General features: G+C 35.0%; 1 protein-coding gene across 1 annotated transcript; it reads right to left on the reverse strand.

The window, feature by feature from the left end:
• Positions 1-224: 224 nt before the first annotated feature.
• On the reverse strand, positions 225-22,600 carry LOC124429910. Its single transcript, XM_046975795.1, has 13 exons — positions 19,397-22,600; positions 18,353-18,578; positions 15,371-15,486; positions 13,943-14,179; positions 13,218-13,369; positions 7,909-8,125; positions 7,654-7,815; positions 6,810-7,007; positions 4,146-4,255; positions 2,905-3,224; positions 2,477-2,737; positions 1,934-2,315; positions 225-910 (listed from the first exon to the last, which is right to left on the reverse strand). The coding sequence occupies exons 1-13, from the start codon at positions 20,219-20,221 to the stop codon at positions 733-735; spliced, it is 3,384 nt and encodes a 1,127-aa protein (XP_046831751.1). The 5' UTR covers positions 20,222-22,600; the 3' UTR covers positions 225-732.
• Between the last annotated feature and the right edge of the window lie 2,021 nt (positions 22,601-24,621).

Raw genomic sequence — 24,621 nt, forward strand, 5'->3', positions numbered from 1 at the left:
TTAAAGATTTCCTTGCAAATATTCTTTGTATGCAAAAGCAAAAAATGTATGTATGTATGTTTATGCAAAATTACTGTCTTTTGCTAGAGTTTACATTTTCTCGATACCCATTGAAAGGATAGTAACATATAATGATCGTAACATTATTGTCACTTGCTAGGAAGTTGGTCTTCTTCTATTAATTCTACTAATCTTTAGATGTAATATTGATTTCTACCTATGAATAGGAGATAAGATTTTTTATTAATTAATTGTGTATTAAAAGATATCCGAGTTGTAAAAACTCTTTACATATTATCTCTATGTACGACCTTTATATTCTTCTTCTTCTTCTTCTTCTTCCTTTGATCCCATGAATAGTCAGATATAGAAATTTGCAATTTCATGCTCATTGAGTGCCAGTTGATAAATTAGTGAGAAACTTGGGCGACTAATGAAAAACATATTATGAACGTTAATAAAAAAGCAATAAATAATAATGTAACAAAAAAGGATAGAAATATTTTTGCCTTTCTTCTTTCTAAATGAATTTCTTCCAGATAGACCACCACCGTAGTCTTTTATCTCTCTCGCACCCATTAAGTCTCTTCCTCCGGTCCTCTTTAAATCCCAATTTCTTCGGGCGTTGTTGAGTCAAGCGAAAGCAGTCTTTTCGTCGATGCAATCAGGCTACTACTGTGTGCGAGTGTGTAAGGCGGATAGTACGTGCAACCTCAGTATCATAAAGTCACATTAAGGACTGTCCGGCGTATTTTCCTTCCAAGCCAATATGGCGTTCATGTCCTTAATACCACGCGTGCTCCATGGCTCCAACGGATCCGTCGTCGTCGTCGTCGTCGTCGTTTCTAAAGGCACCTTATTTCGCTCAATCGATTCTCTTTCCCTCGCTGGCTCCTCCTTGGGTGATACTCTGCGCATATAATTAAAGAAAAAAAATAGGGGTTTATTAAATATTCAGGGCAAATTATAAAGAGGATCTTTTGAGATCGTATGGCAGTGAACATTAAGAAATTTCGCAATTTTATGTCATTGAATGTGTGTGTGTGTGTGTGTGTGTGTGTGTGTGTGTGTCTATATGCATGTGTACATATATATATATATATACATACATACATAGAAGCAATCGAATATATGTTTGGCAACCCTTCAACTTGCTACAGCGACTACTTGTCGATATTGTCTTGAGTATTGAGTTTCCGCTTTCTAGGAGTTACGCCTACACGAACGATAATTGATTTATCGAAAGCGCAAGATACGCGCCTATGCAAACCGATTTCCTTGGAGGAAATATCATCAAGAACAAAAGAGAGAAGAGAGGCGTGCCTATCCAACTCAATAACAATTGAAACACACATGTACATATGCATATATATATTTAAAACTTATATACGCACACACATTTCGAACTCATCACTAAATTGAAATGATGAAAAAAAAAAAAAAAAAAATAACTTGGTAAAATTAAGAGAAATAATCGTTCGTAAAAGTATCGGTAATATGTTCGGCCAAGTACGACAATAAATTTTCTGTAATGAAATATGGATGCTTTGTAGCAGTAATCGGGTCAATTAAACGACGAAAGACGATGAGATCGTATTAAGGAGGAAAAAGAGGGGAACGATGTCGTTTCGAGATAAAATGAGAACGAGAGAGGGAGAGAGAGAGAAATAGATGGATATATACCCTCTCTATTTTCCTCGATATTTACTTTCCTCATACAGGACGATAGATAATTGTCAGATCGAGCGAAAAAACAATTATTTCGAATGAAAATACTTATTAATTTGGTTGAATGGATATACGGAGATAGTAAGCGATGTCATCTTACGTTTGGCAAAGAAAAATTTTCTAGACAAATTTCGACTTTCGCGTCGATTTTCTTCTTCTCGGGGGAAACAAAAAAAAAAAAAAAAGAAAAAGGAAATAAAGCTACCTATTCCTAGCTGTCTTCGGCCGTCGTTTCTGTGGCTTATCCTGTAACGGATTGCGAGTACCACCATTTTGCTCGACCTCGTCCTTAATTGTTTCGACAGACTTCTTACGATCTTTGTTCAGGATACGCTTCGTTGGTTCCTCTTCCGGGCCATTCAGCAAAGACCCATAACCGATAATATTCTTGTCGACGTACGACGACGTCGACGTCGACGATGACAACGATGCCGGCACCTTAACCGACAACGACGACGACGACGACGACGACGACGACGAACTGCCACTGGCAGACTTGCGTCCAGATTTTTTTCTACTCTTCATAAATCTGTTGTTCGCCGACCTGATTCTTCGTAGATAGGACTCCGTTCCTAACGTTTTTTCATCTTAAACAAATACAGGGAATATTTCAACATTTTATAACAACTCTCTCCTCTTCTTTCTTTTTTCGTTAAATTATAATTCGTTTTTTATTTCTAATTAAAATTGGAGAATCGACATAAAAGTCCATAAAAAGTTAAGATAAATAAACAATGAATTATCTTACTAGCGCAAAGATCATTGTCGCTAGACTCAACAAAGTATTGCTTTTTCGGCAGAAAAGTTTCGACGGTCGTGGGTATCATGATCATAGCTAAGCCTTCTAAAATTTGTGACTTCGATCGTACGTCCGTCTCTATCTTTACTGATTTTTCGGCAACCTCCAACACATCTTTGGCCAATTTAGGAAGCAATTCTTGATCGTTCGTCAACTCCGATGCTATGATCAATTTCAAAAACGGATCTTCTTCTTTCGACAGCTTCGATTCTAAACATAAATATAAAAGTTTTTCTTTTCCTTTCTCCATTCTAATATCAAACATTAATCATTTAATGGACGATTTCGTTAATTAGATCGGAAGAGATGATGGATCTTTAATAGATCAAAAACATGAAATTGCTTTTCGTTTTTTCTTTTCTCTTTGACGAACTCACCAATGGGAACATTTGTTGTGGGTTCAACGGGTTTCTCAATGAAATCTGTAGTAAGCTCAGTTAATTTGGTCGAACTTGCAAGTTCTACTTGACAATTCTCTCGAACATTCGTTGAAGGCACACTCTGACAACTACTAGTGACTTCTGATTGCATCTTAGCCTGTTGTTTCTCGTTCACGTTGCCGTCAGGTATTCTCTCGGTGGTACCCACAGGGAGATTCAAATCATGAGCGAAGGCCATCACGTCCAGAGCTGCGGTGAGTGCGTCACCAAAGCCAGCGGTCAATGCGGAAACTTCGGTGTTACCGCCGACGTTTGCACTGAAATGTAATCGTAATAATTCTTACGTCAATCGCTCCTAAAAATAAAGTTGTCAACAATTTAACATTTACTTATATAAATCTTTCCTCTACTTTTACTTAATTATTAAATTGCCTTTACATATGCCGCAGCAATATAAAAAGATTCAACAAGAACAACTGCAATTTAACGCACAATAAGTATCATATATGTGAAAACATGTCTATTTGTTGACTACAAGCTACCGAGACATATTAGCACTATTTTCTCTATCAACAGTTTTAGAATCGTATGAACGGATGAAAATGAGAAAATAGCTCTGAATCCTATTCCATCTTTTTTACTCTACTCCTAACGCAAACAGGAAGTAATTATTGATTATGAAACGACGACAGAGAGAGAGAGAAATGAAAGAGATATGTTACATCTCGGTGCAGACTCTTGAGTCATTTCTTGCCAAGGCCACACGTACAAGGCAAAATTCATGCTCCCTGCGTTTTTGTATTTTTCACCGACGAGTCACTCGCCGATCCTATTTCCGCAACGTGTACGCATATATTTCTAATGTATCATAAAGAAAGACAGATATATAGAAACGTAATACGGAGTAAATTGAAAGCGGCTCATGAAATATTCAACTTGCATTTCATTTGACTAGGACGTTCCTTTGACAAAAAAAGAAACATTTTAGAAAATTTCTTCGATAACAAACAATTTGTTTCAATTTTTGCTATAACTCATAAATATTTCTAGAAATTGCACACCCACACACACACTATACATATAGATATAGAAAAAGATAGAGGGGTGTGTGCTTATAATTGAATTTTTATATTGCGTAACATATAATGAAGTTGAGTAATACGTACTGATGTCTACAGAGCGACTATATCTCATAATCAATTACATCACAATTTATATAGATTATAGTCATCACTTGCCTAGCTCGTATAGGCGTTGAAAAGGATTCCCGTCCCCACATTATCTGTCGCAATTCCTCGCCAGTCATGCCTCGTTTCTTCAGCGCGTTTATCGTGACTTTTCCAACGCGCTGTAAACAGAATAAACAATTAATCAACACGACTGGATAATTTCATTAATGATTCATATATGACATTTTTTTTTCTTTTTCTTTTTATCAAACACCACTACATCGTAAACTAAGTAAATCTAGTAAATCTAATAAATATTAATTAATTAACAATGATTAATTATGTCGTACTTTACTCTATTTGCTTGTTTCCATTTATTTACCTTTCTTTCTTTTTTAATGAAAACAATATCGTAAAATTGTTAATTAAACAAACTCACTTTTTATATCTACATGCATACACGCGGATATGCATATGTACATGATATCTAATAATCGAGAAAAGCGAATTATATTGGTTTCATTAAACTTATTAATTTCGAAATCGTTAATAAAAAATAAGGAAAAATTGTTGATATCATTTAACCAATCCGTACATACGTACAATTGGTTGCTCGTAAAGAGATGGGGAAACAATATCACATTATGCGATGCGATAAAAGCTCACAGCATGGTGTCCTTTTAATTATGCTAGTCGTGCGATTAATCGACCGATTGAGTTACGTGCAACGAGTGAGCGAGAAAGAGAGAGATAATAGAGTTATATAATATTATCGATTTCAACGATCAACGCTTATGTGTTTGCTTGTTACTCGTATTGTAACGACGAAATCGTTAAATAACTATTAAAAATACTTTTATGCTTTTCATCATCTTCATATTTTGACTTTTATTAACTTTATATCGACTTTTTCTTTCTTCCGATTAGAAAAATTTCTATTATATATAAGACATTAATTCTAATCAAATTCATCGTCAGACACTAATTGTGAGATCAACATTTAATCGCGAGTCGCTGAAACGTATTGCACGTTGCCTTTAGACGATACATATGGATCTTTCGATTAATCCTCATGGATTAGGATATTAATTGTGCCTATTAAAAAGGCACATTGCAAATACGTACATAATTGCGCGTACGTATAAACATAGACGGTATTAATATCTTTGGATTATATATATATATATATATATATATATATGATCGATCGTACATATATATACACACACACCAAATGCGGAATGGATTATTAATTGGATTGTGCGCCTAATGCATATTACAATTTTTGCGATTATTTCTTATACGATATTAATGAAATCGATACAAACTAATTGTGTAATTTTTAATTAATTCCATTGCTAATATGTTGATAAGTTTGTAAATAGCAATATGTACTTAGATCGTTGGCAATTAATCCTTATAGAATGTTAATACTAATCAAAATCATCAGTATATTCCAATTGTGTAATTTATAATTAATTCCGTCGTGCTAAGGGTACACACATGTTTACCCCGTAATATGTACTACATAATTTAATTATAATTCGATTTATCCTTACAGATTGTCCTTCATAGGATATTAATACTAATCAAATTCATCGATGGACTAATTGTGAAATATATAATTAATCACATGGTCAAGCTATATGCTTGCGCATAGATGATAGATAATATGTGACACACGTAGACGTTTCGATTATTCCTTATAGTATCACGATACCAATATCCTAATCAAATTCATCTATATATAAGACGTATAGATATACAGATAATAGCGAAATCGATAATTAATTACATCATTAAGATTTATACATATACGTAGGTACGTACGTAAACGTCGTAGCACACTTTCGTCGTTCCTTCTCGGCTCGTACGTTAATACTGAATCAAAGTCATTGAACGTGGATTGTATATACTCGGATAAATTGTAAACAAGTATGTATGTGTGTATCTTTTCTTATTTAGATACCTTATACCTTTTCCGTAACCTTCGCGTATATACAAAAACCAAGAGCCAAACACGTCAAGGTATGTTTACTATGCCTGTGAAACTATTTCTAATTACTTTAAATAAATTTCTCCATTTCTCATAGAAATTTTCTTTATTAATTTATTATACTCATTGCATATTATGACGACGATATTCCTATGTAATAATACGTACCATATGTTTCGATTAATTCCTACGCATTAATGATATTAGTTTTAATAAAATTCATTAACGCATTATTGGTGAAATAAATCGATATATTTGGTTAGATTATAAATTCTAAACGCGACGATACATAGTCAAACGCAATAAATAAATTATACACAGATAACGGCACAAATGTACAGAATACGAATGCATAGAGCAAAATTTACCATGAAACAATTTATTATTTAAAATATATGTCAATACGAGAAAAATCTGTCCAAGTTTTCTTCCTAAATTTATTACAGTCATTGCACCATGCCACATGCACGTCCACACATGTACACATATACATGTGTATATATATATATATATATATGTGTGTGTGTGTGTGTGTGTGTGTGTATGCACATGTGTAATATAAGTTGAAAATCAATCGAATGGAAAACCGATAAATAAATTTGAGAGAGTGCACAAATCTCCCTATCGAAATTGATTGTGAGTGGGTGCGTGCATGCGTACGTGCTGTTGGCGATAAACGAATCGATAAATAAACGATAAATGAGAGAAATAAATAACAAAAAATGGTGAAACCTCACCTTCCAATTAGAGACTGCACCCTTACGTTGCTTAGCTCTCGTTTTCGATTTACTCTTGATTATTAATACACCTCTCTCTTCGTACGTTGGATTATTCGGATCGTTACTCGGACCTAACTTTATGCTGTATTCTTGTAGATAATTTTTCGCATCGTCTTGGGATACTGCACGCTCCAACGACACCACTATTTTTGCCCACTGTATAATAGCAATTAACAATTAATATTACATTTGTTTGTGGCGTGTATTTACACACACGCACGCACACACACATATATATATATATATGTGTGTGTGTGTGTGTGTATAATGCATTGCTCTTCCTTTTTATATCTTTTTATGCGAGTTATATATTATCATTTCATTGAGAAATATGCTTCTACCAGTGATTCTCCATTAAACCGATTTGTGTAAATATAAAAATATAAAAGAAAAATAATAGAAATATATCTGGCCGATATTTCTTCTTCTAATATTTTTCATTTCGTATTTAAAATCGTAATTTGTCTATCTCTCTAGGCACAAATTTCATTATAATTTATAATACTTGATATTTTCGTTGGATTCTTTGGCGGCTTTGACATTTGCGATATCATTTACGTAATATTACTTTTCTCTTTATTATTATCATCATCATGTAATACAATTATTAATGGAATTGTTGGCACAAGTTTTGTATCCAATATTATACGCATTCTATTAAAAAGAAAAGTATACGTTTTCGACTAATAATAAAAAGATTGTAGTCATTTAATTTCCTTCCGTTTTTCATTCATAGGCTATTAGGCTATTAGTCTTAGGCTTATCAAGTTTCTTTATTATAAATATCAAAGTTATGTCTTACTTGTTTTACCCATTCTTTTTCACTCTGCTCGATCACGTGAGCATACGTATTACCCATCATGGCTATCAACATATTGAGTAGTAATATCGGTACTAGTACCATGAATATGGCGAACACTGTTTTGCTGAGATTAGGATACGTCGTATAACTCAAATCGGTGTACTGCGAATAAAAAGGAAAAAAAAGATGATTCGTCGAATTAAAAGAGATATTATAGAATTTTGTTATGAAAGGAAAAAATTAAGAAAAACTTACGTTATAATCACCGAGAGTTATTTGAAGCAATGCCATCCAAGTAGAATGATAAGAATGATATAGGGATGATTTGACACCGGGAAAGCCCTTATAAAGAAAGTAGAACGATTGAGAGAATCCGAATAGTACGACGGCATAAATGATACCAAACGTAAGCATATCTCCTGTTATCATGCTATATATCATCGTGACGAATGGTCCAGTAAGTCGAATAGCTCTGTTTCATTAAGAAAAATTAATTGACTTTATAAACAAATCAGTTTTTTCGAGACTATTTCAAATTACATAATATTAAATTTAACAATTAATGTTAAATGATAAACTCGAACGATATAAAAATTGAATTATATATGATATAATGTAGTATCAAATTAGTTTATTATCTATCTAAATATAAAATAGCACGTTGAGGCAAGTGACTGAGAGGGAAAGAGATAGAGAAATATCCATAAAAGATCAGATATAAGAGAGGAGTTTCTCGTAACGAAGGCTTTTTACATAACTGTTTTACCCCTTTTTCCCTCCGAAAAGAGGAAGAAGAAGGTTATAAGGAAAATGGCCGAGGAGAGGAAGCTCAAGAATTATTATCTTCGTAGCATATATCCTTTCCTTCTATCGTCTGCTATATCCGTAAAGTGACAGCGCTTATTGCGGTCTCGTTATCCTCCGGTTCCCTCTCCCTCCCTCTCCCTCTCTCTCTCTCTCTCTCACTCCCTCTCTCTCTCTTTCTCTGCGCAAAGACATAAAGGTAGAATACTAAAGAGAGGGAGGGAAAATACAGGGTGGGCCAAAAGTGTTCCTAGGGTAATTTCAATTTTCTTTTTTTAGATCGTAAAGCTACAAGCCTAAAATGTCTCGAAAAGGACTAACTGATTTTTATAATCACTTGGAAACTTTTGGTCCATTCAGTGTGCTTGATATTTTTAACATCTTATTTATTCAAATTCGAATTTGAATTAATGACAAGAAATTAGAACGATTCAGTAATCAAAGTCAATTAACGAGCGACGTCCATTGTTCATAATTGAATGGATGAACGTTTTTCTTTGTTATCCTTTTCTTTATTACCTTATCTCTTTTATCTTTGTTGCATCTAACTCGATCATCTCTCGTTAACGAAATCGACTTAAAACAATTAAATGTTCACAGAGGGAGAAATAGGGACTAGTTTTCGTCCAATTTTCTATCGAGTCTGTACCTTCCCTTGAACTTAACTCCGTCGACGTGGATTTATGAACGTCAGTAACCCCAGTTACTAGATAAGGTCACATATCGATTAGAGTTTGGAAGAAGATGAGGAGAGTGTCCCTCTCTGATGTTACTGATGAGTAAAACTCGATCGATATGTCGACACGTCGGAACAGAACACAGCTGCATTATCATTATTTATTTTATTTTTAAAGGTTCTTAGGATATATATTAAATATATCAATCGCTTTATTGACTAAGGTATACTTGAAAATAAGTATACCAGACATTAGATATTACAAAAATTATTTTTCTATATATTTAACTAATTTTTTGCATTCGAATGATACTACAATAATAATAATAATGCATGAAAACAAAAAATTACATGAAATATTAAATGAAATATTAAGGTTAAAATATTAAAGGGGAAAAAAAAGCAAAAAAGGAATAATACGAATAAAAGTATAGTAAAAATTTTCTTTATAAAAATTAAATATTAATGAAATATTGTAATATTCATGTTCTATCTCCATCATCAGAGACTTTGAGGAAATGAATTTAGTGTGTCCAGATTGGTTCCGATGTAATGGTGACTATAGTAAGTGCACTTATACGCTCGCGTATTATGATGCATCGTATACGAAGAAGTGGCTAGAGGAAGATAGTAGAAGCGCGCGAGGCTGCTGGCTTTTACTCATTACCAAACGTTGATGTACTTAAACGACATTGCCAGGGACAAAAGGGACGCGTTGATGGACAGTAATTATACTCGAGTGTGATACCACTTTGACACTATATCAACTAAATAAATCTAATGTGTAATACTCTCTCTCTCTCTCTCTCTCGCTCTCCTTATAAAGTATATTTTAGAGAGTTAATAATTGTCCATTTTTATTTTAAAGCAATAAACGTTTTTCTTCATTACCAAACGACTCAGAAATAATAATAATAATTGTAATGTATAATGCACCTGGTAAAAGTTCGATTCTGTATATGACAACCCTAAGAAATTCTTTTCGTTCGAGAACAGGAAGGGTAAGAAAGAGTTGCTATTAAAAATGTTTTCTCCTTATTTCCGGAGTGCATCCGCCTCGAGAATAGAACAGAAAGTAAAGGCACGTGCATTGAATTTTAATAGGTGTTTTCACAAAAATGTCAAAATGTAATATTCTCCTCTTAGATATATATATATATATCGTAAATAATAATTGAATACTTTTGTCCATTTTATTTTTTTTCACAATTTTCGATCTCATTACCGATTAATGAATCCAAAATTGTCGAATGTAAAGTCGGATGCAAGGAGAACACGACGGATAAAATATCATAAAGAGAAAAGCGATCGAATTATTATCATTATTATTATTATTGTTATTATTATCATTACTATTATTCCCCATAGACGAGAGAGAGAGAGAGAACTCTTTTAGCTGCATTGAAAATGATTTCGCCTTTCGTGTAATAGGTTCATAATTTGGGGAATTCGATATGAAAGGATTCCGTGTTCTCTATGCACGAGCTGCCGCAGAAACGTGCAACGTATACGTAGCTATAAAGTATACGTCTATATATTTCCGATCGTTCCATTAAAGCGGCGTGAACATTTAACGCGAATGCATACGTTTTATTTCTTTGATTACAGAATCGATTATTGTAGAATCCGGCGATATCTGTGTGCACGTACACGCGCACGAAATAATCGATACAAAGTTTCAAGGTAATATTAAAAATCAATTACTCCCTTTCTCGAGACTTTGCGAGCTAATTTTTTCTTCGGATAGCGAAACAGATCGTAATACGTCTCGAAAAAAAAAGTATATTCGAATTTTCGATAATCACGTAAAATAACTTTTCGGTTTATAAATGATTGGACCACCCAATTGGTTATAACATTGAAAGAAGAAAATTTTTCATTCGCTTCTCTAATAGTAAATTTTCAATTTCGATTGAAATTTCCTCTTAGATCGTCGAAACGATAGGATCTATCGATCATTCAAGACTTCATTTCAAGACTTGAGATTTACACGCGAAGAAGAAGGAAACATACTCGGCGGAAGTGGATTTATCGGTTGACGCGACTATCAACGCGATACTGAGAACGAGAAGGCGCTTACGCCTATGGCAATGCACTTTCACGCCTATGAATTATCCTCGCGTTTTCGAATGATCGGCGACGAAGTGGCGACGGTTATACTTGGCATTACCATATTCCTTCTTCATAGCTATCGTACCTCTATAGCCACTGTACGAGACTTGGCCTCGGGGTCATTACCCATTGGCGTATCACCCACATAAACCTTCCTCCTAATCTCCCCCATTTTTTAATAACATCGCGCGGTGTTATCCCACTATTGAAATGGCTTATTGAACATTTATTGCTATCTAGTCTCGTTATTCGTTCATTTCCTTTTATATTCCAAACGATAAATAATCGTAATTCTTTATTTTATTGTTACTTAGAAATCGTTAATCTAATCGCGACGATTCCTTTTTTCTTCTTCCTTCGAGGAAAAGAAAAGAAAGGAAAGATGGGAAACGAGCGAACGATAGGAAATTATCGAGAAAGAAAAGAAATATTTCGAGTGATTAATTATAGTTTCGATGGTTCGTTATCGCTGGGAACGTGACGGCACGAGGTGCAAGAACCCGACGAATATAATTTCCTAGTTGCGGAGTCGCGCGAATTAATATTCGCTTCGCGATTCTTCTTTCCGTACGTGCACACGCAGCACTCGCGAATGCAAATAATAAAAGCTTTATTGTTCAAGATAAAAATTTTATCCCTTCTTTCTTTCTTTTTTGTTTCTCTAACTTTTACAGGCTGGGCCAAAAGTTCCTGGATGATATTGAAGATAGATTATACCTTTTTCGAGGCTTATATTTTATCAATCACCTAGGATAGACATCCGTCCGTCCGTCCGTCCGTCAGTCAGTCAGTCCAATCCTTTCCTTTCTTTCATTCCTTTTTTTATCGAGGCGACGCGCTCGGTAAAGAACTTTCAAGCGTTTGATAAATATTTTTTTTCTCTCCTCTTTCGAATTAATTTTAATCATATCTCTCTCGGGGGAGAATACATTTTTTAATTTTTATATCATTTATTAAATTATATTATCTCGGGAGGCGAGTTATTTTAATACGAACAAATTTATTTATTAAATTATAACTGGACAGAGGAAATAAAGGGGAAAAATAAAGGGAAAAAAGAAGAAAAAGAAAAAAAAAGGAAAGTATTACTTTTCTCTCTTGCCGGGGATATGAATTATTTACTTATTTATTTGTAAAATCATTAGAACGTTCGTCTTATCGATTTAAAATAATTTCTTTCTAAAAATACTAGGGATAAAATATCTATGGGCTTGGCCCATGTTCAGGCTTATCGTTGTTTTACAATCTGAGAAGAAAATGGATCTAGAAAGTGTCGACGGAGTAATTGATTTTTAAAATCACCTGGGACACACATTCCGTACAAGAAAAAAAAAGAAACGAAAATACGCAAACAAATTCATAAAAAAGGAAAGAAAATTAGAAAATTTGCAATGTAAAATGGTTACGTCAATGGCTTCCTAAGGCACTTATGAAGCAAAGGTTCGCCACGAGGCTTTGCCCCGAAGAAGCACACACCGTCTCACATCTTCGACGGTGACTTCGAGTGGCATTCCAGCTCTGCTTTAACGACACTTTGACGAACGTCTTTACCTCGTCGAGAGAACCTACTACTCCGAGAGAATGCAACGACGAGCCTGTGCTTCGGCCCGAACACAACGACGACGACGACGACGGACTCGAGCCAACAAGACAAAGCGAGCGGAAGAAACAAAAAAAAAAGAAAGAATAAGAATAGAAGAGGAAAGAAAAAGAAACGAGAGAAGGAAAAAGTTTTTATAAAAGGAACAAAAAGGAATATGAGGGAGAGAGAGAAAATATTCGTAGATCATCGGAAATTTTGTTTAAAAAAAAAAAAAAAAAGAGTGGTAACTTTCAAAGAATTCTTGAGAAATTATTCCTTCTTGTTAATAACGATTTCGCGTGTTTCTTTTTTTTCATAATCGAGGTATATCGTTAAGCTTATTCTTTTTTTGTCCTAAGAGACTTTAAATATATGAAAAAATCGACATACCCGGCGAAAAACATGAGAAGAAACCAAGAGGTGGGCACGGCGACAATCAAGATGGCATCCTCGGCATCACGATTACCAAAGAAACGGAATGGTATGCAGGCAACAATGAGCAAATTACTGATGAAAAAGATCAATTTTGCCGGCTCGTGCGTCTGAAATTCAAATCCTTTTGTAAAATTACCTCGTTGAAAAGGAGAGAGTTGTAAGGGACGATCACAGTCTTTGTTATTAACTTTGAATTAACAAAAGGAAATATACAAAAGAAAAAAAATTACAGAGAGAGAGAGAGAGAGAGAGAGAGAGAGAGAGAGGAAGTAGTATAATGTGTAATAAAAGTATATGTAGCTCGCGAATTGATCATTAGCATAATCATGATTACTATCATCATGATCATAGCGACTCGTTAGATGCAGACTTTGAAAAGAGCTAATATGTATATCAACGGGTGCATCTCTCGTGACTGGTTACAGTTCGTTGACCAACCGTTTGCGTAACATTTCTTGTTTATACCCGGATCACCTTCCCTCCCCCATCAAGTTATGAGCCAACGATGTCTACTAGCTATTTCGTGATCAAGAAATGTTGGACGTTTCGTGATATTAAAGAAGATGATATCTCCTTCTTCCATTTTTGTCTTCTCTCTTTCTCCTCGTTCTTCTATTGTTTTTCCTTTCTTTTTTTCTTTTTTTGTTTTGTTTTTTTTTCCCCCCTTTGTTCTTTAATACCAGTTGCTTGAAAAAGGATAGCAAGCCAACGTTCATCATTTCACCGCCTTGCTGAAGGAAAATGTAGTTGAATACTCCGGCTATGGTGATACACTCAGCCGCTATGCGTGCCATCTCCGTTATCTCCTCCGGCCATTTTAAAAGAACAGCATCCAACTCGGCAGGTCGCAGGTAAATCGCCAGGGACAGTGATGTCAAATGGAAGACCAGGATTATCAAATGTTTCAAGAACTGTAACTATGATATATAACGGTTCAATCAGACTTTCAACAGTTTGACAAAATTACTTTCTGCATTACATTATTACATATATAGATTAATTATTATGATAAAAAATAAAACCAGCTATGTGAGCCTCATGCACACGTACACGAATATACGGACGTACATGAGAACAGATTGAAAAGGAAACTCTCGCCGTGATATAAATGAGAGCGAGGGAGATAAAAGAGAGGGAGAGATCGCAATTGCGATCAGAAAATCGTGGATCGACGAGGATCCTCTCCGACGCGAGCCAAAATTGCTTTGAGATCGACGTCACAACGTTGATGGTCACTGGACTAAGTTGAAATAATTCAGGCAATTATTTGCGATCACTCGAAAGCCTCATCGACGTCGAACTTGTTGTATGTACCATGAAAATCGTTCCATGGGATTCTCTCGATCGAGAGAGATCAACTCGTCCTCGACCTCGCCGTCGTTGTCACTCGAACGTTCGTAAAATAATAATACAAAACCGTATTCTGTCCACGTATGCTGGATACGATACCCGGAATACTACCCACACGGTGAGATAAATGCTCTTAGATGATTTAAAAAAATTAATTATCCTCTTTCGAGACTTTCTAGGTAAAATTTTGTTATTTCAGATTGTAAAACTATAAACCTAACTAAAGTAAAGTTACAAGCCTAATCGCAAAAAAGTCTGTAAAAAGTCTCGGAGAAGAATGATTGATATTTTAATATCAGCCAGGAACTTTTGGCTCACCCTGTATATATCTATGTCTGTCCGTCTCTCTCTATCTCTTGCGATGATATCCATGCAGAACGCAGACTCACCCCCTCCCCTCCCCTCCCCCACTGCGCCACCCTCTGACACTCTTACGTGAAAGTGACGCTAAGCGAAAATCGATCTCTCTCTATGTCTACCCTTTCCTAGGTTTATCCTCCTCTTTTCTCTCTCTCTCTCTCTCTCTCTCTCCCCCTCTCTTTATCATTACGAATAATAAATTGCAAAAGAGAACGAATGAATAAAATCGATGATGATGACGACGATGACGATGGAACATTTGACTCGATAGGGAATTTTTTTATTCTTTTATTCTTTTCTCTTTTTTATTTTATTTTAATTTTTTTTTGTTTTCGTTACTTGTTGTCGTCTCTTTTTATACCTTTTTGTTTATTTCAAGTATAATAATAAATACTTACTCGGGCAAAGGTCTTCCATTTTTCCTCGAGTAATCGCTGAATAATGCCGCCGTCCAGCATGTTCAAATGCTCCTCCTTCGTACCATTCAGGATGATGAATAGGGCGGAGTTCCAGTCTGAAATAGAAATTCGGCATGGGGACTGTTTGCGGGTTAATGAAACATCGCTTTTCGGGGGCTTCGAGGTTTCGAGGCCTTAGGGAGAACCGCGACCGCGATGATTATGACTTCTCCTTTCTCGACGACAGCCTATTACATGTCCACGAATTAGAATCTCATTCTATTCCATACCTATGCGTGCATTAATTATCACATTAATAAAGCTTCCAACTTAAGATTTATACATTTTTGACCATTATTAAAACCATTAGATCAACCTCTTTGATATACCTATGACAAGTTGTTGGAAAAATTGATCTTTTCATTTTCTCCTTTTTTTCCCTTAATTCCGATCGTAACAAAATTATTGATTTACCAAATTATGATACAACGTGGATAATAGATAACAATATGAAACATTAAGGTGGATGATTAATAAACTTTGAAGAGAGATATATATTTTACCATAAATAGTTAGTCTCGTTGTCTCGCGTCTTCTTGAAATATTAAGGACGTTCGTTTCGAGCCAAGATTCCCTCGGCTACTCTCTTTCTCTCTCTCTCTTTTTCCTCCTTCTTGTCCTTTTCTAACGTTATATCGCGATCGATATCTCGTAGAAGAGAGGCGTTGTCGCTCGCGACTACATGGAAGAAGTTTCCGTCAAGTCCTTGCGCCGAGCGTGTCCTTAGGATCCTTAATCACTCGAGCAAAGCAAAGCTGCTGCTTTTGCCGGCAGCTCGAGTGTACACGAAAATTTTCAATTTCACTGCCTTCAATCCCCCATGCCTTCGTCCCCGTCCCCCATCCTCATCCACCTCTTCAGGCAGCTCCACACCACCCTTACTAACACCCCTCCTCACTTCAACGGGTCAAACGCTTTTGATTTTTTTTCTGTCTTTCATTTTTTAGCTTTGACACCTCTATTGTTCCTACGAAGGATCGAAAAAATATAAAATGGATTTAATCGACACGCCATCATGTTCTTTTTTTATTTAGTTTCTTTTTCTTCCCGTTGGTTCGGTCAATTTTATACCATCTATTATATTTCATTTTTTTTCTCTCGGTTATACCTAATTTCTAACGAAACATGTTGGAGCACAATTCATCTCTAATGAAATTAAAAGATGTTGACAATAGATCGATTTTAATTGAATTTCGGTTTTGTTCTAATAGTAACTTTATGATAGAATTAATGAACTTTTATAAAAGTCAAACGAACGCGTTTGACATTAATCGTATTACATGGTCGATAACTCGCTTTTCTAATAAATAATATATTATGACTGATAAATTACGATAAAGTGGGGAAAAAATTAAAAATTTGACAACAATTTGTCATAGATATCGATGGCTGGGTAAAAACGTGAACAATAGCGATAATATTAACACGTACGATATATGATAAGCGTAACGCTGATATTCATCGACGGCATTTAAATAAATAAATAAATAAAAATTCCTCGATATATCGGCTAATATACATGGAATACACACCTATATATTTGGACGTCTCTAAACGTCCTTTTAATTAAATAATAATGACGATAAAATTAGATCGGTTAAGTTGGCCTAAAACTCTATTGATAATGATTCGAGAAGAGGCAAGTAGCGATCGAGCGAGCGAGCAATCGGACCAAAAGTCGATAGTAGTAGCTACTGAATTCGCTCCAACGATCACTTCCCAACTCACTCCTCTTTCTTCTACCTATCTATCTATCTATCTATCTATCTATCTATCTATCTATCTATCTGTCTATCTAGATATAGGAACGAACGACAATAGGTTCAGTTCAGGATCGGAAAAGGGTAAGAGGGATAATGGATTCCGAAACTAAATGAAACGCGAGCTCCAGAGAGTCCGCGGCTAATCTCGAAACTTCGTTAAATGCCCGTAATTGCATCCTACAACGACCCTTCTTCCCGTATCCCCGTACCATCACTTTAGGAGAAGGATCTCTTCGAAGTCCAGTCAGAAAACTCGTCTCAACGAAGAAGACAGATGTATCCTACTATACCTTCCATAGTTTCGCTTAAATCAGCCGATTAATTCGACTCGATCGATGAACTTTTTCATTCCGTTAAAAAAAAAAAAAAGAACAAAAAAAAAAGGAAGAAAGGAAGCAAAAAAAATTTACATTTACCACACACTAGTCTCTAGTTCATTTTTTCTACGGGGTAAGGGCCAAAAGTTACTAAGTGATTTTAAAAATAAATTACTCTTTTTCGAGACTTCTCATCGAGTTCGGTTTCGAAAAAGAGTAATCGAAGAAACTTTTGACCTTCCAAAAAGAAAAAAAAAAAAAAGGAAAGAAAAATAGCACTTTCTTTCTTATTCGTTCTTCTTTTTTTGGGCAACATTCTACTAAAATATCAAACACATTCGTGATCAGATTAATTTCCATCTTGTCCATCCACTTATTTTTATTTTCATTTTTTCATGCTTGAATTTTGCAGGCATTACTTTTTCCACTAAATTAACTAGCAGTTTACCCTTCTTATCTCTACCACGTAGAAATTTCAATGTTATTTACTTATCGATTTCATTAATTTTTCTACTTTCTCGACCAAGTTGTTTTCGCCAAAAGTCACGAGTCGGTCCAGATTAGAAACTATGCGACATACCAGAAGAGCTAGATCACGAATCAGTTCATGGCAATTCGATCTTAAGTCGTAGCAATTAGATGGAATATGCCAGAGAGAGAGAGAGAGAGAGAGAGAGAGAGAGAGAGAGAGAGAGAGAGAGAGAGAGATAGAGCTAGTGCTAGAGCCAGAGTCGGCATGATCTCTCTTGAACGTCCTTGTCTCCTCACACACACGGAGCGAGAGACAGAGACAGATATCGCGATTCTCGTAAGCGTGTAATTCGATTAGCTTTACGACGTACTTGTTCCACCGTCGGGCAGGATCGTGTCGAGTGCATTAAGAGGGTACGCCGAACAGGTGATATTACTGTAGCGCCAGAACTCTCGTGCTGACAGTTCCAGCATCTCTCGAAAGACCTCAGCACGTCCCAGCTGGCAGGCTAGTGTCAACGGGGACAGACCAGCGGTATTTAAAATCCCATTGCGAGCTGGAAGCTTCGGATGTCGTAGAGCATACCCGAACATGTCCTATATCGGATGTGATCAAACTATGTATATATATATATATATATATATATATGAGTGTGTGTGCGTCATAAAGCATAGATACAGATATCTATATTTTGTGTTGCAGAATTGGTCAGTGATAAGTTTCCGGAACCAAGTCATATTCCTGCTCTAAACTATATTAATACGTTGGTATAACCCGGACAGGAAAAACCTTGCGTTTCGAATTGTTTATCAGTCATAATATATGAATAATGAGAGCGTTATAAAATAGTTGGGATATCCATTACACTGTAGAGAAAATAAGAAAAAAAAAAAAAAAAATGAAAAAAAAAAAAAGAAAAAAAGTTCTATCCGTTAATATCCTTCTTTTCATTATTCTTCATTATTCACCGAATTATCGTTTCGAATGCAAAGTTCGATGTGTATTTAATTTTCGAAAGAATGTCTCTTTCCCTTTGTCTCATCTCTAGAAATAGCATCGGTACGTATTAATCGAATAATTAATTAAATGATAAAGCTTTTAAACGGTCAGAGAATGAAGGTCTCATCGAGCATGAGCTACTCTGAAAATGATATTTTCTCGTAGGGAGATATTACGTAGATTGTTTCGTTTCTAATGGTCTTCAGCTATCGAATTTCAGCCCTTTTATTCCCTGACTCGACTTTCGCGAGTTAATTTAAAAAATAAAAATGAATAATCCATCTCACCGACATGCGTAGCAAAAATTTGTCTTTTTTATACTTGTACACTTTTTTTTTTGAATGTTTGTTAAAAGATGTCAAGTTTGCCCCTTTATTAGCCTCCTTATAAATATTATTTTGAATTTATAACTCACCAGTTTGTCGCAAACAACGACCATATGCAATATCATGTTACCAAAAGAATCCTGTTTGTCAGGATCGGCACCGACATCGAGCAAAAGATTATAAGCGCTCTCGTTAGCGCAGCAAGCAGCCCAAGCAAGTGGGTATTCGCCGAGATAAGCGAGACCCTCGTAATCGGTATTCCTCGCTGGATTTGATCTTTGTTGATCTTTAGGAAGGAAAAAGCTACCTATGGCACGTTGAGAAACGATAGCACCGGCATCTACCAGATCCTGTATCAGTTCATTATTGTTATAAACAATGGCAAGATGAAGCGGACTGGCACCGAGATATTCTTCACCTTCTACCACGTCAATGGACAATCTTGGAAAACACTTGAGTAGAATCCTAGCGATTCTGGTATGCATCCTGGTGTCGCATATTATCAGTACGTGTAATAAACTTTCTCCTAGGGATCCGCGATATTGCATTTGCCAGCATGCTTCGTGATCTTTCCACTTTGCCAAAGGATCAAAACGTACCAAGGATGCTTCTATCGGTAATATCACTTCTTCCCTATCGCGAAATTTCCAACGTAAGTATTCGGCACGATTGATTAACTGCCCTTTACCATCGCCATACATCAATATACCAAACTGTTCTCTCATCAACTTCTCCACTTCCAGCTGACCGCCCAAATTATATGCCTCTATCAATTCACCCCCCTTCTTGTAATTTGCTAGACGATAGAGCAAACAATCATCTTGGTTGCTTGCCTGGCTTATCACGCGATCCAAGATCGAGTCAACGTTGACCTGGTCTACTCCTCGTGATCTCCATGAACACACACCACCCATTCAGGCATTCTCTTAACAACTTGGCTGCTTCTTCTTCTTCTTCTTCCTCCTTTTCTTCTTATAGGGTCGAAGTAACACAGGTTATCGCTCGAATCTCGCTCGGATCTTTTCGAATACAATCAAGACCGACCACTAACCCTAGACATTTTCGGACACGGAAATATGTCTTCGTTCTCGAAAGATGAGAAAAGAAAAAAAGACAAAAAAAAGAAAAAGAAAAGAAAAAACTCGTATAGTACTTCGGGGGATCTCATCCAATGACCACTACTGTCACACTCGAATCGATCTAACTCGAGATAGCCACTCAAGATTGGACTGGAGTCTTTCTTCGAATGCAACCACCACACACGGCTGGTAAAGAGAGCTTCCCTATCCGCAGCTATAGCAACCGTACTCCTCGCCAAAGTAATCTATAACTTGTACCTGGTGCAACCAGACACGATAGGGTCACTGGGTGATACCTTCCTCCTTCTACTTACATTCGCTACTGTGCTGATTGCTTTTTTCTAGCGAACCTGCACACTAGACAGTGAGAGAGAGAGAGAGAGAGAGAGAGAGAGAAAACGAAAATAAAAAATAAATTAAATCTGCTTCAACTTTGCTTTCCTTTTTTCATTTATCTTCTTTTTTCTCCTGAATTTTTCTGAGCAGAAATTCCTATTGCAATTGCAGTAGCAAGTTTCACTCTTCAATGATTTGTCCTCAACAGGGTTTATAGACTAGCAAGAATGAATGTATAGATGTGTGTTTTCAAGGTTAACAATCAAATCAATCGACTTTCTCTTTAAATTCATACTAATCCATATTAAGTTCTAGAATAAGATAAAGAACAAATGTCTAATCATATTTTACGTGACTCGGCATAATCGCACTTTGCAACTGACTCACATGTTCCATAATGATCCTTGTTAGTATGCGCTAATAGTCGACAAGCGCTTTACAAAATATTATCGTAAAGAAAATTATGCCATATCTTTGGTGATATCATCTTTGGTTTTCTCAGAAGCAAAATGCTTAAAAAAGAAGATGAATAATACGTCGATACGTACTTATCATCACGTATCCACATATGACATATGTGCACATATGTGTATTTCGTTATTCAAATATGTGTGCGCGTGTGTGTGAGAGAGACAGTAAAAACATGATTAATAATATTAATATTAAAGTATAGTAATAAGAAGAACTAGTGCAAACGAATGACGACAATAGAACATAAAAGAATATATGAAAAGAATATAATAGAAAATATAAAAATATTATTAAAGAAATTAGAAAATAAATGTAAAATTATGATAAGGAGAAAAATAACAACAACGAATAATGGAATATTCTACCGAGTAATTTTCTTCAAAATTAAGAATCGAGGAAAAAAAGAAATCGAAGTAAGTCCACAAATCATAAACGTCATGCCTTTCTTCGCGTAGACAAGCGCGCGTGTATGATTTGTTCTACGCAATCATGGCAACTAACAATTATATGACGAGGCAAAGAGTGAATCAACGCTTGGGACATCGCGCAATTTATCTGTCTTTGTCTTTTCTCTCTCGTCGGTACCAGTCTCCGAGTAAACTTTGACAAAATTTATTCTCAAATTGACTATTTAATCTTTTGAGACCTTACGCGTGACCTTCTACTCGAACAAATAATATCTGAGCGCGTATATTATAATTAAATATATGTTATCATTGCAAAAAGAAATATAAAAACAGATCTAAAATTTTCAATTTACATCTTTCGTATGGTTTAATAATAATTAAAAAAGAAAGAAAAAGAACCCTAGAAAGATCTCTAGATATTGCAATAGAGCTTATAAAACTAAGATAAAATTAAAATAAGTAATTACGTAAGCACATCAAGTCGTATAGCACGACAGTCTTTTTTATAATTAATGGCTAACTTTTTATATTAGCTGTAATTTAATCCAAATTTCTAAACGATAAAAAGAGCAGCAGAAAGTACATGACAATTGGTACATCCAAAAATTAGTTGAACGTGATTAATAATGAGCAGAGAAAATTCAAAAATATTATTAATATTCTAGACTAAAATAAAATGTAAGATATATAAAAATGTATCAATATCTAACTTCTTATACCAGTTGTAATTTAATTAAAATTTCTTAAAAATAAACTTAATCGTATACACCATGCAGATAGTGTAGCAAAAGAAACTCCATAAAAGACAATATAATGTGTATATATGATTTCTGTATTCAATATGTAGTTTGTACCTTTTTGTACATTAGCTGACATTTAATGAAACTATCTTAAAAATAAGCTTACTTCCACACATCATACAGAAAGAGCAACAAAAGATATATGATAGTTGCTACCAAATGTGTTCAACTCGACACTTCTGTTGAATGCAATGAATAAAAGCTAAACAAAATTCAAGAATATTATTAATATTCTTGATTAAGATTAAGTATATTTATGTGTTGAGCTTATGAAAGACTATATAATATATATTAATATTATTATTCAAATATTACACACACACACACACACACACACATATATATATATATATAATGTACATGGAAAGCTAGATGAACAGGAATTAAAGTAGAGCATATCTGAACATTGTTGCATGTCTGGAAAGCTGCTTATAGCAACAAGGATTGCATTAGTAGAAACGAACGAGGAAAGACGAGCCAAGGCCGTGCTCTTGATTGCTCTTTGATCGTTAAAACGTGTTTTTGATAGCCGATATCTATCGTATTTTTCTCGAATAATACAGCGTCACATGCGCTCGCGAGCGCGCACACACGCGTGCACGCTTCATGTGGATTTACTTAAAAAGAAATGGACTTACGTGTGGATTCTGTTGAGAGGTTACGTTAATATTATTTCCAGGTACTGCGTAGTTTCTTCAATTTTTATGCACTTGAAAGCTGAAAAAAATTAGATCGATATTAATAGAGTAGAAAATTAATCGGATGCATGTGCTAAGACGTATCGATATGTGTGTATTCGTGACAGGGATATCTATATGTACATATATATATATATATATATATGTAAGTATATGCGTACTTACGTGGTCGATATGTATATGAAAATGGCATATAATACGAAATACAATAGAAAGCGATTAATTAATGAAAGAAATCATTGATTAGAACATCGTTAATAGGTGAGAAAATTTGAAATAGGAAACGTCCCTGGGGGACGCCGAGATTTTATTTTCGCGGATATCTTTTAAACAAGACGATTCCACGAACTGCTAACATTCACGCGTGAAAATCGCGTCTTCGACAATCGATTGGTATATAAGATTAAGAAAATTGGTATTAACTAATTATCTATAATTATTGAGACTACGAAATCAAACGGCAGAAAATAATTCAAAATGACGGAGCAGGAAGGAGACTAAATGAACCGAGGCGCATGCGCAGTGGCCACCTGTGCAATCTCTTCCCCTCCCCCCGCGTGCGCCACGAAGCTTGTAATTTTTCGATCTATTATATGAAAATATCGAAACGTTCAAAATATGATATACGAACTTAAAAACTATCTAAACCGATACTTTCTTAGCCCAAACTATGATAATTAATCATTATGTTTCGAGACCCATAGAAATAAAGCTCAAAAAATATGAACAAATTTCTATTAACCTCGTTAAAATATTTCTTAAATAATTACCAAAATATTTTCTTTGTTAAATATTTGTGAAAATGAAAAATTGTAGATTAAAATTTAAGCGTTTATTTAGCCACGTGGAATAAAGTGGTTTATTTTTAAAAACCACAAAATTAATACAATTCCGAAAAAGAATCTAAAACGCAATTCGCTTCGACTATTTCAATGAATTCTCTGACGTTGAATTCTTTCGTCGAATTATAATCCTCTAAGAAAGAATGTGAGGCACGTGCCCAGACGATAAAACTCGGACTAAAAGGCAATCTTTTCCTTGTATCTTAAAACGTAAACAAACGTTTACAATAAATAGAAATACTGACGTCTTTCAAGATCGCTTGAAATCGCTTCAACACACACAAAGCTTTATTTACGAGAAGATAAGTATTACTAACCTAAAAGTGAAATAAAATTGTTGGAAATAAAAAAGAAATTAAATGAAAAAAGGCTCCTATGAAAAAGAGAATTAAAAAAATTATTATAAACTTGTCGATAAAAATGATTAAAAAATGTATCACGATTTTTAATTAAAACATCATTCCAATTAAATAACGAAATAAATAAAAATCGACAATTTCGAGAACGAAGAAAGAAGTAAAAGAAAAAAACTAATAATAAAATCGACGTTGATAAAAAAGAAGTATGATTCAGAAAGCAAATTTGCTTTTTTCGATTCGCCACGCTCTCTCTCTCTCTCTCTCTCTCTCTCTCTGCCAAGTTAATATTTATTAAAACATGGCAGAACACGTTGCACGGTTT

Source organism: Vespa crabro, chromosome 16 (genome assembly GCF_910589235.1).
Source record: "Vespa crabro chromosome 16, iyVesCrab1.2, whole genome shotgun sequence".
Lineage (NCBI taxonomy): Eukaryota > Metazoa > Arthropoda > Insecta > Hymenoptera > Vespidae > Vespa > Vespa crabro.